This window comes from Agelaius phoeniceus, chromosome 14 (assembly GCF_051311805.1).
Source record: "Agelaius phoeniceus isolate bAgePho1 chromosome 14, bAgePho1.hap1, whole genome shotgun sequence".
NCBI classification, from domain to species: Eukaryota; Metazoa; Chordata; class Aves; order Passeriformes; family Icteridae; genus Agelaius; species Agelaius phoeniceus.
The window spans coordinates 11793445-11809129 of record NC_135278.1 but is presented as its reverse complement, the minus strand read 5'-3'; the positions used below and the strand labels follow the sequence as shown (position 1 = coordinate 11809129).

Sequence of the window (15685 nt, the reverse complement as noted above, 5' to 3'; positions counted from 1 at the left end):
CCTAGGATTTGGCAGCAATTGCGTTGCTGTCAGCTGAGCTCTGACTGATGGGGGGATGAGAAGGTGCTTCTTGTCTCACCTTTCAAAGCAGCTGAGCTGTGGAAGCCTGTATGGGAGTCTGAGCAGTAGTCTTATCTTGTGAAAAATCTGATGCTTAAAACAAAAAACCCAAGATGGATTTTCTCATCAGCTCTGAAGCAGCTGTTTCACTTCCCCACCTGCCCACTTGCAGCTCAGGGTAGGGTGTGACAACTGGTTGGTTAAAGCTGAGAGAACAGTCTGCTCCTGTGTTTTATGAATATTGTAATACCAACAAAGCCTGTGACAGTGACAGATGTAACAGATGGATGTAATACCTTCCTCAAGTCTTGAAACACCCATGTCAGGTCACTGAATTCTAAATGGGTAAGTACTGAAGTGCTGTTTGCACAGGCTGTGGGTGGGTAGGAGTGTGACCCAGGAACTTGTGTAAAACTGAGTGCCCTCTATTGTTAAAAAAAAAAAAAAAAAGAGCATGAAAAAACCCCAAACCAAACACCAAATTGTACTGACAATTTATCAACTTCTTCCTTGTGAACAGTATTAGCATCCACTAACAGGAATAAAAATAATACTGACCCTTTATTCTAACATGCTTATAGATGGAGTGAAATTTTAAATGAGAGTTAATCTTGTGCTAACAGACTCTCTGACCATGTTAATACCTATTCAAATACAGTTTATCTTTTTCTTTTGTCTGCTTAGAAACAGTAGTCCAAAGGGCACTTGATATTACTCTGCTGCAGGATTTCTTGTCACCTTGCTTCCTGCTGTTAGAAGGCTGTACATGAGGTGGAAGGTGCTATATAAGCTCAAGATATTGAGTGTGTATTGAGTGTAAAAGAAACAGCATAAAGTTACAGTCTTTGAGACTGAATCTGTAGTCAGTTTTATTGGTACAACTTAGAAAGGTATAAAGACATTCTAGAAATGCCTGGAAGAACTGAAATAATCAAAGTCTTGCAAAAATATATTTTTAAGAGTAGACTAAAGTTCATTTCAGTTTTCATTAATAAATATTTACATGTACAAACCCCCCCTATAAACTTAATTTCCTTTTATAATAAACATTAACATCTTTTTATCATTTTCATTCCAGCACTGTCAAAAGCCAGAAGCATTTCTCTATAAAAGATTTAGAAAAAAATTCTCCTTCCACTTTTAAAATGAAGAGCTTTACCAACCCTCAGTGTGCAAAAGAACCTGTACACCAGTACCAGAGTGTGTCAGTACAACTGTGTGTTGTGAGAAGAGCCAACCCCATGGTTCCAGGCCTTCCCTGAGGCCCCATCAGTCATTGTCTGAGCCTGGAGGGGGCAGGAAGACCAGGGCGTCGCTGTAGGAGTGGCCGTAGGGCCGGAGCCGGTACACGCCGTACATCATCACGTGCATGTGGTTGGGGGCCAGCCCGCTGAAGGTGATGGCCATGTCGGAGCAGCAGCCGTCCACCACCTGCTGCGGGTGCGTGGACATGGCCTCCTTGATGAGGGCCCCCACGGATTTAGTGTTGAAGACGTCTTTCCCTTCGGAATCTTCAGCGTTTTCGGCAAACACGCCGCCGTACTTCAGGCAGATTGCCAGCTGTTTGTCCTCTGCCAGTTTCCAGATCATACCTCCCTGCTCTGGGCACTTGTCAGGGTCTTCAAGAACACGGGAGAGTCGTCTTAGCGACTCAATGCTTAAGACGATCCCTCCCTCGCCATCTACATACTCAAGGTCACCAGATTTCACAGTGTGGCCTATGTAAAAAGGCTGAAAGGGGTCTTTTTGCAGTAAGAAATACTTGAGATTTTCAATTATAGCAAATGTTGTTGGATATGCAAGGAAAAACCAGCTGAATTGATCCTTATAGCGTTCGTACGCGATCTTGTAAGCTTTCCGCATCATTGCCCACATATCGTTTGTGTTGACGGCCACAGAATCGAACACTTTGACCTTTTCCGAGCTGTAGAATTCTGCCTTGTCACAGTGCTTGCTCCAGGTCTCCCTTGCTGCAGCCCAGTGCCCCAGATCTTTTGGTTTGACAAGGATGATACAGTAAACATTGATGTTTTTACTAAGCTCCATACGTTCCCCTTCTGAGAGGTTTAAGACATCTTCCTTGTTGGGAGCCTGGATGTGATGATGCTCGTGGCGATGTGCTTTGGTCCCATGGCCCACCTTAATGTGTCCGAGGAGCGTAACCAACATGCAGAAGACTCCTCCAAGCACCACACCCTTGATGAAGGAGCTGCTTTCAGAAATCATTTTTCCTAGAAAAGAGGCGCACTGTAAGAACTCACAGGAATAAGTGCACTAGTGCAGGTTCCATACGGTTCTAATGCAGTCCTCAATCTCTAAACCCAGCTGCAGTTCCCTTATCTCCCGCACCGGGACAAGGCTGGTGTAAGCGGTGGCGACATTCAGGTTCCCGGTCGGAGCTCTCGGTAACGGTACGACACGAACCCTGTGCCCCGGCCCCTCTCCGCTGCCGTGACCGCACGGCCCCGGCCCCGCCGTATCCTCGCCCGCAGCACCGAGAGGCGGCGGGACGGGCTCGGGCGCTGACGCGGCCGGCGGGGAGCCCTCCCGGAGCCCGGTCCCCGCCTGCCCCGCTCCACGGCGCTCGGTGCCGGAGCCGCCGCAGCTCCCCAGACTCCCCGACCCGCGGTACCGCCGCTCCCGCCGCAGCTCCCCGACCGCGGCCCCGCCGCTCCCGCCGCTCACCGGAGCCGCGCGCGCCGCCCCTTCCTGCGCCGCCGGAAGCGCCGCGCGGCCGCCCCGGGCTCCGCGCGCTCGGCGGGGCGGGGGCGCCGCCTGGCGGTGCGCGCGCGGCCCTGCCTCCCTCAGCTCCCCTCAGGGAAGGGAGCAGCCGCGGGCCCTGCTGTGCCAGCGCAGGTGTTCGAGAACCTTCCCACACGGACCGCTCTGAGCCTTGGCAGTCACGCTCCCAGCGCCAGGAACAGTCGCTGCTGGGACAGAAGCCTCTTCATGGCGGCCCCAGGGACATCACGGGTGCCCCACTTGGCTCCCCACACACTGCACTCATTGTTCCCGGCACAGCAACACCTACACATCTCGAGCTGGTGCCTCCGAGGAGAATCCCAGTTAAGCAATCCCTGGGCTTTCATCCCGTCACAGTGCCCCCTCCCACAAGTGTCACTCTCCCTCCTCAGTCCCCTGCCCCTGCCCCAGTCTCTCTGTCCATCCACCTCACAAGCACCTGGAAAGGCAGAACTGGCCTTAAACTGTATCCAGGATCAAATCAAATATATCTAAGTATATGTAGGGTCAAATATATATCAAGTATATCTGTATTTCAGGTATATCCAGGGTCAAATCCTGGAGATTCTGCCATAAATTTCCTAACCGATACAATAAACTGTGCTTAAAACATGGTACATTTCACTTGTTCCTCTGCCTCTCTGGCAGACAGCACAACACACACAAAGTTAGTTAATATTTAGAATAAACCAAAAACCTTATTTACAACTGATATAACCTTTTATTTCCTTCTGTGATAATTGTTCTGATCTCCAGATTGTCAGAATCTCTTTCATCAACTGTCAAGAACATTGGAGTTGACACCTGATTTGAACAAGCATCACAGAACAACAGTTTGCTCCCTTTTTCCACCTGCCTCTTGGGAAAAAAAAAAAAAGAAAGAGGTTTTACAAAATTTATCTCTTTGTTAGCTGATAAACTGTACCCTTAAGCCAAGACATTGATTATGATAAAGCCCTATACAGTTTTTCCCTATCTTGTATATATCCTGATTGGATGAATTCAGCAGGTTTTATATTAGTCAATTTACAACTGAGGTGCTTGGGATTTTATGGCACCTGTCTGGGTCCCTCAGATGCCTCAGTTATTTGGTAAGGTTTTTTTTTAGGCTCTACTGTAGAATTCAATGCTTAACAATGTTATATTTGGCAAAAAGACCTGTGAGATGATTGATTGCTTAGCTCTTCTGGGCCTGGGGAACAATTGGTTGAGGTTCAGGTAAAATTGTTACAAAATAATTCCTTTGGTTGGGTCAGTGCATGTCCAAAATGGCTCAGCTCAGTGGAACTAATGCCAGTTACACACAGTGATAGGAGAGCACTGTCAGCTTGTACAGGTTGCTCTGTTGCTGTGCTAGGGGAACGCCACTCATCCTGTATTTCCCCACCTGACTGCTTTAAAGGAATAAATATGTGGACAGTCAGGTTTTTATCATATACTAGAGACTAGAGATGAGTTCAAAGCTTTTTTTAGTATCTCCTCTTTGCAGAATTAATTGTTGCTTTCAGGGCTTCAGCAGCTGCTTGATCAGGTACTTTAGAGAGATTTGAATGAGTTGCGACTCACTGCTTCAGCAGATGCTTCAGCAAATTGTTTTCCTGCCTAACTTCAGTGAGGTTCTTTCCAGGTCTCTGACAGAATGACTAATGTAGCTACAGATCTTGACTGTTGCTTTAATGTCTTTTCAACATTGCTTTTATCCAGCAGTAGATCAGTGAAGAGAAAGTCTAAGCAGTATGGAAAGCATGCTATGAACCCAGAGAGACTCTCTGGCTTCTGAAGTTGTTGGTTGGTGTTAAAAAGACTAAAATGCCATAGTAATGCATAAAGTCTCCCAACAACAATTGTGAAGTATTTTGGAGCTCATTTAGACACACATGTAGTCCTGTAACTATCCATCTCAAATTACTACATGAAATTATTCTTAAGAACTTCAGGGGATTTGAACTATTCACATATTTGAAGTGACTCTGCCATTGGCTGGGAACCAACCAAATCTTGTAACCGAGAAAGGGCCAGGCCTAACATGAAAGTTAAGTGAGGAAAGTCAAGGGAAATGTTCAGTCACATTGTAGGAATGAACCAGGAGAACTGACTCCTAAGATCACTACAAATAGCCTGGCATTAGTTTTGTATTAAAACATGCACTCCTGTATTCATAGAGAGTATTGCCAGATTTCAGCTCTGGGTACTGACTCACTGGAGATGTTCGTTGGCTGCAATTTCATCTCTTACTTCCTACTGATCCTTCATAGTGTCTGTACCACCCTCTGGAACAATAGCAGCCTTTGGAACCTACAGATCTGTGTCAGGATCTACACTGCTGACAGAGCTGGTAGGGTCCATGGTTCATTGCTTATCTCCACAGACAGAACTGTTTCTTTGTTATTTTCTGTTTGTCTTTCTTCACTGGCTGTAGCTGCATTTGCCTTCTGGTTCTCCTTCTTGCCTCCAAGGAAAGACATCAAGCAGGTTCTCGCTGTGTGGTGCAAAATATCCTTGAGAGATTGGCTATTATCAAAATATATTTGATAGGAACTTTGTTCCAATTAATGTGAAATGTTTCAGCTGACATGACTTGTCATCTTTTACAGGCACTGCTTGTTAATGATCACAAATGAGTGTCCAGACCCATCTGTCTTCCTGTTATGTGTGTGTGCAGCAGGGAGGCTGGGCTGGAGCCTGCAGTTGCACTCAGAACAGGTAACTGAAGCCAGGGAGAGCTATTGCAGGTGTTTCTGAGCAGTTAAAACACCAGTTGAGCTACATGTCATAGAGAAAGAACCCCTAATTAGGAGATACTGTTGGAATTAAGAGAAATGCAAAGGCGAGGTTGAAGTGGGACAGCTGATGTTGTTGTCACATCATCCATATATTTATAATGATGAATCTACTGGAAAATGCACACATTCTACCTGTCCATTTGACTGCATCAGAAGAGGGAGGTTGTAATGAATGAAAGGGGAGAGCTTAGACAAGTTCCTGCCTTTGCTCAGCTCTCTGGCACTAGACAGTAGCTTTATTGAGGCAACCAGCACCCCATAACCCACTGTCTCTCTCAAGTCCTTAATAATGACCAATCAGGTCTATTACAACATGAATTATTCATTGAATAGACATAAGGAAAACAGACTCAAGGCTTTAACAAGTTTACTTACAACACAGGATAAACAAAAGAACTACTACTATATAAAAATACAGTGCACAGTAATAAAGGTACCTATGTTACAGCTAGCAAAGAAATAGTATAGATTGGGGCCAATGTCACTTACCAACAAACGATGGTGGTGTGCAAAGAGTCTCCTAATTTCTCTGAGTCCCAGGCAAGTATCTCAATGTAAATGTCACCACATCGAGGAGAACTCTCTACACACTCAGAGAGTGTAGAGGAGATTTCTGGTTTCATGAAAATCATAGTGGTCTTTTATAGCTGTAAAAAGTGCTTGTCTGTCAGTCACTTATTTCTGGCTTATCCTTTCCCACCACTCAAGGAAGGATGTTTATTGCTGGCTGAAGGTGCTTGCAGCTGAGATAATTCATCCCAAGACAAACCATTCTGGCCTAGCTTAGCCATGGGGGAAATAGAGATAAGCTTTGGCTGTGTCAGGAGGTGAAAGGTCCTGTCACAGGGGTCAAGTATGGTTATGGTCTGAAGGCTGCAAACTCACCTTGAGTAGCTGAACACCCATTGGAGCCAACAGAGATGGTGCAAGAAAAGGGCTTTTAAGAAGGGGTCAGCTATGTTCTATTACAGTATGGTCCTTCCAATTGTTTCATGCAGCCCATAAAGTGTGTAATTGAACAAACATATCTGCTGAGGTCTTCAGTCCTATTGTTGAAAATTTTGGGAATCCCTGTTTTGAAGTCATAAATAGTGAGGTGGAGATTCTAGTTTGCAGGAAAATAAAGCCACATTTCTTCATTTAGTTCACAGGCACCTGCTCAGCTCAGCATTTCTTTTGAGGCAGATAGATTCCTGAGCCAAACTTTAGCCACCTCTTCTGAAAATTTTGCCCTGCATTCTCTTTTTCACTTCAGTTTTCCAGATTTAAGAATCTGGAATCTGAAAAGACACAAACTCTTTGTAGGTCATGTGCATCTTGAGTCATATACAACACCAAAACCTTGTCATAAGGGTAGGCACTGGACAAGGGAAGAAAATTTTAAAGCCATCAAATATTATATTTTTAATACTTACTTCAGAACTCAGTTTGAAGTATCTACCTGTGAAAAAGCGTTCTCTCCAATTGTTGGACAAAATGTGGAAATTACAGTTGAAATTCTCCTGTATTTATAGGAGGTAATGCATAATATGATCTTTTAGACTTGAAATCTGTTAAATTGATGAACTATGTTAAACAAGTTTTAAATTGCTTTTCTCTCCTCTTTCTTCCATGAGCACTGTCAAGGAAGGGATTGGCATTGAAATGGCTGTTATTTAGATGGTGCCCTCAAGCACAGGAAGATATGTGAGAGGGAAAAGATATGTGACTCCAAAAGAACTTGGGACTGCTTTATAATTTCTTCAGTTTTTCATGTGTGTCCCTGAATACAAAGCCCATCTGATTCTCTGAGTATGCTAAATCAATCAAGTGAATGCTAATGTCCTGCTGGCTCCAGCAATTCAGCTGGAATTGAACTATCAGAGACAATGCCTGGAGCTGAGCTGACATCATTGTGAGTGGCTCCAATGCAAAAGTACAACAGAAAGAGAATATAAACTAGGCATTTTAATGTCAACTCTCTTAGAAGCACAGGAAAAAAAAATCATCATTGATCAAACAGAAACAGAAAAAAAAAAGAGGCAATGATAGGGAAATCTTATTTTCACGATCCCAAAGGAAAAAAAAAGTTAAGATGAAAATACCATTCTACTAGAAGGAATGGGTTCTTAATAGGCCTTTAAAATAAAATGCATGAAACAGTGATGCAGTGATTTTGTGGCATCTTTAAGGAGCTTAGTGTTGTCAGTCTGGGATTATTTGAAAAAGGCCCTCTGCAGAAAATTATGGGATGCTATGTGCTGCATAGTCTTCTCTCTTCTCCCCTAATTTCTCTAGAGCTTCCATATACTTTATACTCTTTATGTGGGACTTTTGTTTTTAATATGTGCAATATCTAACATACTCATAATTTGGAGGGTACACACATGGTTTAAGATGCTGATATGCTGGTACATGGGTAATTGTGCCCTAGTTCCTGCTCATATCTAAACATCTATCTTAAGGTGAATAAAGCAGTAGTTGGTTGCTATACCTTTGGATTTAAATTTGCTATCTCATTAATCTGAGGAATTTTAATTGAGGAAAAAATTATACATGCTTGGATCAGTTATATCAGTACAAGAGGAGGTGAAGCTGCTATGACAGAATAGAAAAAAACTCTCTAGGAATGTGAATTGTCAGTGATGTGCAGTATCTATTCACACACTAAAAGATTGAATTAAAAGTGATAATTATGTGCTGTTTTTGCTGCTTAAGTAGTTAATGCCATTATAACTGTGCTGCTTAATGGAAAAGCTTAGAATCAGACTAGCATGGGAATGCTAAAAATTGTAATGGATTTCTGTTCAAGTCATTCTTTCTATTATGAAACAAACCCACCAAATATATATAACTAAGTCTTTGGATTCAATTATTAATCCTCTCTTCCAATTTGAAGAGCAAAATTATCACTTAACAGCAGTTCTCTGAAATAGAATTTTAATGATTCTAGTCATCTCATAGTTGAACATGTTTTTTCCTGATCAGTACAAAGTCAGAAGATTCTCAGTGCTGAATCAGTTTTAATTATTAATCTCAACCAGGTAAAAAATATAGTGTCAACAGCATGTCTTGAGCATCTGTCAAAGAATCTGTCACACATGTCCTCCATGGGTTGTCATGTGTTACCTGGCTTCTCTGCATGAGGAAAAGGCTTTGGTACATGGTATTGGAATGAGACTGTAGATACAATGCATAGGAAGAAAAATATGCCATATGCCTGGAGGGATTCTTTTGGCCTGATCCCAGCATTTTATAGTTCTAAAGCAAATTTGATGGGCTTCATTATAATGCAATCCTGTCTCCCCAAGGAAATTGCAGTAGTTTAGGCGAAACGCTTGTTTTATCTTGGGAGGAAGAAAAGGAAGCAAGTAGAAGACTGAACAGTTGTGTGTCATCCTTTTACAGATTGGTGCTAAAGCAAATGGATTGAGGTGTTGTGGTGGTGTAACTTGTGCTCCTTGAATGTGTATTCATGGTTTATAGGGAGGTGCTACTGGGGGCAACTGCTGTTGCAAATTCAAAATCAGAAATAATCTCTTACAGAAGCTCTGCAAAACATTTCTAGCAGGAATACAGATAAAGGTAGAAAGACCAAGTTCAAAAAACCCTTCTGTTTTTATTCTTAGCCACATATTTTCATCTATTCATGCATCTGGTTATTCCCTGCATCTGGTTACATCCCCTCTGAAGACTCTATAACTCAGGGGAGAATCTCCTCTTTGATGCTAACTACCAAAGCTGCTTTGTTCCCAGTGTCTCATGGCAACTATCTGTGCTTTTTGATCCTGATGCTAGAGAACTAAAGTTATTTATTTGAAGCATTTATTCTACAGAGTGCATGTCATTTGACACAACAGTAATTTAATGTCAGCAACTTCCTGGCTCATCTGTAAATCAAGTCAGTTGTTTAGGCCAGTGAGATGTCAGTCCTTCCTCACTGCTGCTGTTTTGGTAATTTATATAGCATAAGTTAAGACTGACCAAGATGTTTGTTTGGCCTGTTACTAAAGTAGTAAACTTCTGGGCATTCTACAGAGAATACCCAGTGTTTCAGCGTGCCAATCTGTTTAGATTATTACATACTTTTTCCTTTTCTGTGGATTTCTATTTTGTTTTGGCTCTTTCCATACCTTAATGAAAAAAAGGTGTAATAGATTAATATTTTATGTTTCCAAGGTCTTTCTGGTGAGTGTTGGGACTTCTTTACAGATGAACTCAGTTTTGCTGACCTACATCAGGAAAACAGAGCAGTCTTACAGCAGTGGACAAATATTGTGAGTTCTCATTTGAAAATGAGAACTTGATACAAGTTGGCAGAAACACTCATATGCAAACAAGAGTCTTGAAAGGCTGACTCTGAGGTTCTCTGATGCCATTGGGATCAGTGGAAATGTTGCTGCTTCATTTTCTGCTGTGGTCTGAAATTGTCTTTCTGCAGTAGCTAGGCTAATTGTGGGAGTTTTCTTTTCTGGGATTTTTCTGGATGGATGCCCATGATCAACATCAATATAGATCTTAATACCATTCTCCCTCCTAAGCTTGAAGTGAAAGGGAACTGGGAGCATGGGACCAAGCCTTTAATTTGTTTCTTACACTTGATTTGAGGCTTATTGTCCACAGTCAAGCTAAAAGGGTAACAGAGTAACTCAGGCCTGTGAACAACTCATCATGTTAGACAGAAAGCAATTGGGTCCAAGGTACAGCATGTTGGAACTTTGTCACTTCCTTTCTCTTTCAGTACTGTTCTGCCTTCTCACTCCTCTAAACAGTCTCTTCATCCCTTTCTGTGGGTAACTGGGCTTCCTTCCTGAAACCTTCCCCAATTCAAACTGCATTTGGAATTAATTTTGTATTTGTGCTTGATACAAAAGTTTTCAAAGGAGCTTCACAGACACTAATCAGGGTGAAAATGCAAATCTAAAATCTGTCTTATTTGAAAGTTTCCTTTGGAAACCATTTAATTTCTTACAAGCACACTTTGGCAGATGATGTGGCCCTTATAGTAATAAATCACAGGAACATGAGACACTTCACTGCAGCTGTGACATGGCTAGTTAGGATCCTATTCAAGAAAAAGGCTTAGGCAATGTATTTTCTTTCCCATACTTTGCTGTGCCATTTCCCCCCCATATAGTTAAAGTGAAAAGACTCTCAGAATGCTCTTATAATTGTCTTCTTAGAGTTATAATCTGCAAATGCTTTTTGCTAAAAGATAAAAATACCCAAATCTTAATGGAGCCTTTTTAAATGGCACAGCAGTAACTCTCCAACCTCCTTCATGGCTTCCTAAATCTCTTTAATAAGGGTGAGAAGCAGCTTACAGAGGTCTCTCTGATTAAAGGTTTGACCTGGAATTACTTTGAATTTGTATTATGGAGTCAGCAGGTTTACTTTGGTAAGTCTTAACAGAATCTTTTGAAGTGCTTTGCAGGTAGAGCTGTAAAGACTGTAAGTGTTCTATAAAACTTGCTAAAACCACAAGAGAACCAGTTAGGCATCAGGACACTCTTGGAAAGCCATATCCACAGAGCACTGGGAACAGGATCCCTTACTATTTAAAGCCTGGGTTGGCAAGTCTTGTGACTGGGATTATATGGCACTATTTCAAGCAAAGGAGGCTGGTTTCAGTCACCCATGAGGTCCCTTCTACCCTATGGCCAGGGTTCCTGCAAGATTATTATCACTAAAAGAATAACAATTCTAAGAAATTACTCAAATCAGTAAGAAATACAGCCAGGATAGTGAGTTTCATGGAAATTAATATGTCCAGTGCTTCATCTCCATGCATGACTTGGCTCAAAGGAAGCAATCAAGGACACAAAAACCTGGGAGGTCTTTTAGCACCACTAATTTTGAGTTTTATATCTGTAAGTTTCTTAGAAGGTGATCTCCTGAAGTCACCTAACTCTCTGCTAACAGATTTGTTTTATTTGTCTGTGGTAGTCCTGTAGTTCTGCTGAATGGAAATGCTTCTCTAGAGGATGGGTGACCTCTAAGGCTTGGGCAAAACTTTCACTATGGGGCAGTTTCATTGTGCAATATTTAATGGTTGGCTGCAGGTGTACTTAGGAGCAGAGTCATCCAACATCTACAGTACTTGTCAATCTCAGAAAGGTCAGTTTTTCATTGGCAATGTCCTTTTTCTTAAATTTTTTGCTTTTGTGGTTGGACTTTTTGGTATGAATATACTGACAATATTCCTGTAACTGCCATCCAAGGACAGGAAATGGCAGCTTACAGAAGTCAGCTTGCAATATGGGTCTTGTTTGCTTTGGAGAGTCTGTTTGCTAGGTCTGTATGTCAAATATCAGCACAAAGGCAACACCATCTTGCTAAAAGTGATGATATTCTTCATCCTTTTAGACAGGGTGTCAGGACCTTCCCTCTTTGCTGCACCCAGCTCCTGCTGCTCTGCTTTTTGCAAGGACGTGCCCTTCTACTGGAGGCAGGTGTGAAGCAGCTCGAGGGGGCCTGGTTCTCCTGTTGTCTCTCTCACCTGCCCAAGGTCCAGGATGTGCCCCCAGAGCAGCTCTTCCTCAGCACTCAGGGTTGCTCTGCACTGGCAGTTTTCTGGGCAGAGGGGGAAGCACTGCTGATGGGGAATGAACAGAGAGGAGTGTGCTTTTCCTGTCCCCACTGCTTGAACAGAAAGACTGTTCAAAGGGGACCCAGATCTGGAGAAGGGCATCAGGGAGAACCCTCAGATGGAGTGGGCGGAACACAGATGGTATAAAACAGGACATGGAAGTGGCACAGCAGAAAGCTCTTTTAACTTTAAAGAAAAGTGAAAAGTTTTGCAGCTCATGAAGGGAAGCCTTTGTCCAGCACTCAGAGGCCAGTGGGGAATTCAGCAGGAACTGGCTGGAGTAGCAAGTGTTGGGGGAGTTGGAAAAGGCTGAAATGAAAATGCTGAGTAAGGACAAGAGATTGCAATTGATGGAGATTTGAAGGCAAGTGGTTGAGAGTGCCTCCTGCAAATGCAGAATTAAACATACTGCCTTTAATCACCATCCTCAGGCCTCTCTGATGTTTTCCTGCTATGTTAAAGGAAATAGTAATCCTGGCTCAGCTGACAAATGGTAGTTCATTAGGATATGGTAATTTGATTGCTTTTGATTATCTTTCTCTGCTCTTAGTATCAGAGAAAGAGTATTCTAAATTGTAAGGGAAAGAATTTGTTCTGATTTATGCCACCAAAAAAAAAAAACCCAGAGGAAGATTAATTCCAAGGAACAAAAATGTCTATTAAAATAAATGACTCTTAGCCATAGTGAGCATTAAACTTAAACTATCTATTCTCTCCATGTGGTGCCAGTGTTTTTAGTGTAAAGGCTTGAGTGCTGCATGAAGTGACAGAGGAATAGTGGAAAGTTGATAGCTCAGCTTGGCATTGAATTGGTACCACCTCAGAACGCTTAACAGATGAGACAGGCTTGAGAAAAATAGGTGAATCAAAGCTGTAGTTAGAAAACCAGCTCAGTCCCAATACACCAGTTTCTCCTGTGCTTTAGTAACCATTTCTCTTTTGATTAGCTTGCCTCACCTTGTCTCAGGAGATGAAGTCTGTAACAATGATAGAGAACTCTCTTTTGAACTTCTGTAAACTCACTCTGCAAAAGGATTAAAACTGGATTTCAGCTGAGTAGCTCTGATGTTGTCTAGCATCAGGAAGAGCATTGCTGGCAGGATAGATATCTTGCCTGGTGAGCGCCTGTTGAGTAATGTGCTAGAGAGGTGCTTCCCATTTTTAGGGCAGGGCTGCTCAGAGTGCCACATGAGCCCTGTTGTGGCTTAGACCCTCCCTGTGTGAGCTGTCCTCAGAGCCAGTGGGCTGTGCTGGTACCAGCCCACCCCAGCTGTGTGCCTGTGCAGTGTCACCCTGCCACCTCTGCTGTGGGAGGACAGTGCTGTGCATTTGCAGTCACCATTCTATGTGCTGGCAGGCACCCACAGCATTTGCACTTGTCTGCACTTCTTCAGCTCTGCAGCAAGCCCAGCACATTTCCCTCAGCTGCAGAAGCTGCTGTTCTGCACTTGCAGAACAAAGCAATTTGCTCAGGAGGTGTCAGGGCTGTGTCAGACCCGCACAGTGGGAGATGTCACTGTGCTCTCTGACCCTTCCCAGGCTGAAACTGGGCAACTGGAACTGACCCTGCTAACCAAAGACAGCACTTGTGTCTGTGCTGCAGCTTGGGGCAGTCTTACAAAGAGCCTTTGCATGCTGAGCTCTCTTCCCTCCATTTACATTGCTCCAGAATGTTGTGCTCAGGCTGGGTTGATGAGTACTCGGAGTCAGGACTGGGGGAATGTCCTCACCAGTACAGAAAGCAGAAAAGGCCTTGGTTCTGTGTAAGCCCTGCTCAGAAATAACAAAAACATGTCTATATCATCAGCCCTGTGTTCAGCAAATCCAAAACACAGCCCCCTACCAGTCACTGTGAAGAAAATTAACTCTACCCCAGGCAAAACCAGCACATCTTCCTTCAGGATTAACTTTGTGGAGGCAAGTTTCTACTGGATCTTCTTTTAGATAGACTTAGAAACTGAACAAAAATGAAACTGTTTTGGGATATTGTCGCTAAAAACTGAGTTGCTTTCCATCTGCCACAGGGTCAAATGCATGATTGTATTTGTTTTTAAGCAAATCTATTCATAAGGCAGAAAGTAAATAACAGCCAGCCAACTTCACCTCAGTCAAAAGAGTGCTGCCCTTTCCTAAGCCTGCACTCAGCACTATCTCTGTTGTGAGCCACCCCCAAGGGCTGGATTAGCACCCTGTTACCAGCCTTTATAACACAGAGGGAGAGCAGACCCCAGAGGAACTGGCTGTGTTTGGGGAGAGAAAGAATTGTCTGAAAGCTTCGTCCTTGGTTAAGGTTAGTCTACTGCCTGTCATATTTTAACTCCAGTTGCCTTTCAAGCAGACATATAAACTCTTGCCAGCAAGAGATGTTGTGAGCCATTTTGTTCTGGTTGAGGTCTGCACCTGAAAGACTGGTGATAAAATCCCATACATTTAATTACAGTGGAAAATAGCAGCGTGGTACAGAATGAGCTGCAGTGTTGTGTGTATAAGGCTCTTGGCACAGTATTAGTCTTGGTCTGTGAGGAGGATTTCCACAAAGTAAATTAAACAATTGCACAACATTTCCTTATTCAAATCATTTATTCTATCTCTGTCTGCTCTGCATTGCCTTCTACAAGATTTTAAACCAGATCTGTACATGGCATAGCTGAACAAAAACAACTTAGGTGAGACCTCTTGTTAATGAACAAACTGGCTATTGCTTCAAAGTCTTTGCTTTATAGCTTGACTGCAGAACAGATAAAAGATTTGGGAGTAACAAGGGCATGGATGTTTTCCCATTTTTTTGCTTTTTTCTGTATGATCAGTGGAGGTAAAAGTGTGTGCTGGATCCACCTCAGCAGGGTAAGGTGCAAACAGGTGAGTGCTACTTCCTAGTTAGTGCCTCTGAGCCTTCTGAAGGAGAAGATGACAGTGCTGCTGTACTGCAGGAAGGGATGAACTCCTCCTGCTCTCAAGGACTGGTGCTACTCCTCCCATTTCCTCGTCATGCAATTAGAAAGATCTATTATTTGACTACAGTCCCTGAGCTTGGCTTCTTCTACATCTTAAAATAATGTCTTGAAAGTAGAAAGGACCGGGGCTGACTTTCTTGCTGTAAAGCATTTCTCTTAACTCGAGAGGCTGAGTTGCAAGTCGCAGGGACAGAGGGGCTGTGAATGACAAAGGATGACTGTGTTGGTGGGGCTGTACAGGATTTTGGTAGGCAACTCCTACAGCAATTAACCCAGGGCTCTGCTGGCTCCCACTGCTCTGGTTTGCTCCGGGTGGGTGGTGGAAATTATCTCCACTCACAGTGCACAATGGAGCACAGTAGCCTATTTCAAGAACAAAACTCAGATTTTTCTAAGTGCAGCTAATGGACTGAATGTTGGATGTAGGGCCCACATGGGTCACTCAGTGAAGCTGAAATAGCATCATGAGCCTTAAACCCTGACAGCTTCCTGGTTCAATAGTGGCCCTAGAAATAAAAACCTGTCTGAGTTCTAGTGAGTGCCAGGCTGCAAGCTAAATGTGCTCTTTGACAATGAGA

The 15685-nt window shown here is 43.1% G+C and overlaps 1 protein-coding gene across 3 annotated transcripts; it reads right to left on the bottom strand.

Moving 5' to 3' along the window:
* Positions 1–904: 904 nt before the first annotated feature.
* Positions 905–2809, bottom strand: C1GALT1C1 (C1GALT1 specific chaperone 1). 3 transcript variants are annotated; one of them, XM_077185940.1, is made up of 2 exons: positions 2746–2809; positions 905–2291 (listed from the first exon to the last, which is right to left on the bottom strand). In XM_077185940.1, exon 2 carries the CDS (start codon positions 2284–2286, stop codon positions 1330–1332), a length of 957 nt encoding a protein of 318 aa, XP_077042055.1. In that variant the 5' UTR covers positions 2287–2291; positions 2746–2809; the 3' UTR covers positions 905–1329. The 3 variants fall into 3 exon arrangements, with proteins under 3 accessions (XP_077042055.1, XP_077042056.1, XP_054497280.2); XM_077185941.1 differs by having other exon boundaries at positions 2693–2755; XM_054641305.2 differs by lacking the exon at positions 2746–2809 and adding an exon at positions 2410–2685.
* Positions 2810–15685: the final 12876 nt, after the last annotated feature.

Coding starts and splice junctions, on each gene's coding strand:
- C1GALT1C1 (XM_077185940.1), bottom strand. CDS start 2,286: ATGATTTCTGAAAGCAGCTCCTTCATCAAGGGTGTGGTGCTTGGAGGA.